This window comes from Oryx dammah, unplaced genomic scaffold (genome assembly GCF_014754425.2).
Source record: "Oryx dammah isolate SB20612 unplaced genomic scaffold, SCBI_Odam_1.1 HiC_scaffold_17, whole genome shotgun sequence".
Taxonomy (NCBI): domain Eukaryota; kingdom Metazoa; phylum Chordata; class Mammalia; order Artiodactyla; family Bovidae; genus Oryx; species Oryx dammah.
In genome coordinates, this window is record NW_024070201.1 from 79,261,791 (window position 1) to 79,263,261 (window position 1,471).

At 44.2% G+C, this 1,471-nt stretch overlaps 1 protein-coding gene across 1 annotated transcript; it reads right to left on the reverse strand.

The window, feature by feature from the left end:
- Positions 1-266: 266 nt before the first annotated feature.
- LOC120877117 (olfactory receptor 5AN1-like) lies at positions 267-1,205 on the reverse strand. Its single transcript, XM_040259445.1, has one exon. The coding sequence runs from the start codon at positions 1,203-1,205 to the stop codon at positions 267-269; it is 939 nt and encodes a 312-aa protein (XP_040115379.1).
- Between the last annotated feature and the right edge of the window lie 266 nt (positions 1,206-1,471).

Sequence of the window (1,471 nt, forward strand, 5' to 3'; positions counted from 1 at the left end):
TTAATGTCTCACAAATACTTACATATATATTAATAAATGTGGAGGCCACTCCTCATGTAGGATGAAAACTATGAACCTCCAAGATGTAAAGATATTGTGTTCATGTGGCAACAAGTCAGCTGTTGGTCCATATTGGCATGTTGCATATCAAATTAAGCCCTCTTTGTCAAAAGCACCATGAATTTTATAGTCCATTCATAGGAATATAATTGAGGGTTAAGATGATTCTAAAAAGACAAATCTGTCAAAAATCTCAACTTATGACTTTAGCAACACCCTCTCTTCTTTTGCAACCTCTTCAAGGCATCTTTGATTTCTTTGTTTCTCAAACTGTAAATCAAAGGATTCAACATGGGAATCATCACAGTGTAGAAGACTGACGCAAATCTGTCAAAGCTGGAGGGACCACCAGAGCTGGAACTCAAATAGACAAACATACCTGAGGTATAGAAGAGAGTGACTGCTGTCAGGTGGGAGGCACAGGTGCTGAAAGCCTTGGACCTGCTGCTTGCTGTCGTGATCTTCATGATGGAGATGACAATGGAGACATAGGATATCATGATAATGGAAACATTTATTACCCCAAAGATCATTGTTGATAAAGCAGTAAAGAGTTGTACAGAGAAAGTGTCAGTGCAGGATAGAACTAACAGCTGGGGCAGGTCACAGAAGAAGTGGTTGATGACATTAGGCCCACAGAAGTGGAGCTGGAGCATGAAAAACAATTGGAATATAGAAGAAGAGAGTCCAGCCATGTAGGATCCCAGCACCATCCGACCACAGAGAGCGGGCGACATGACTGACGAATACAGGAGCGGGTTACAAATGGCGGCATATCGGTCATAAGCCATGGCGGTCATGAGGCAAGACTCACTCAGCCCCATGGTGGAGAACACGAAGTACTGAACAGCACAACCCACTAAGGTGATAGTTTGCCGCTCCTGGAAGAAGTCGTAGAGCATCTTGGGGGCTGTGGAGGTCACGTAGCAGATGTCCATGAAGGACAGGTTACTGAGAAAGAAGTACATGGGGGTGTGGAGGTGGGAGTCCATTCTTATTAAGATGAGGAGCGACAGGTTCCAAGTCAGGGTCAAAGTGTATATCACCAGGAACATGACAAAGAGCACTACTATGATTCTGGGAAAATCTGAGAATCCCAAGAGGATAAAATCAGTGATCTCTGTGATATTTCCTCCTCCAGTCATTGGCCTGATGCTCCTAAAATCAGAAAAGAGACAAGAGAATACATTGCCTACTCATGAAATGATAGCATACAAGTCTCACATGCACCACATTTTCCCCCACTGAGCACCGGAAAAGTGGAAATGCTCCACTGTCTTAGGGACAGACCCCAGCTTTCCATCTTGAATTGTCAAGAAGTGCCTTCTCAATGTTCCATGGAATACAGAGTCCATGGAGTTCTCCAGGCCAGAATACTGAAGTGGGTAGCCTTTCCCTTCTCCAGGGGGTC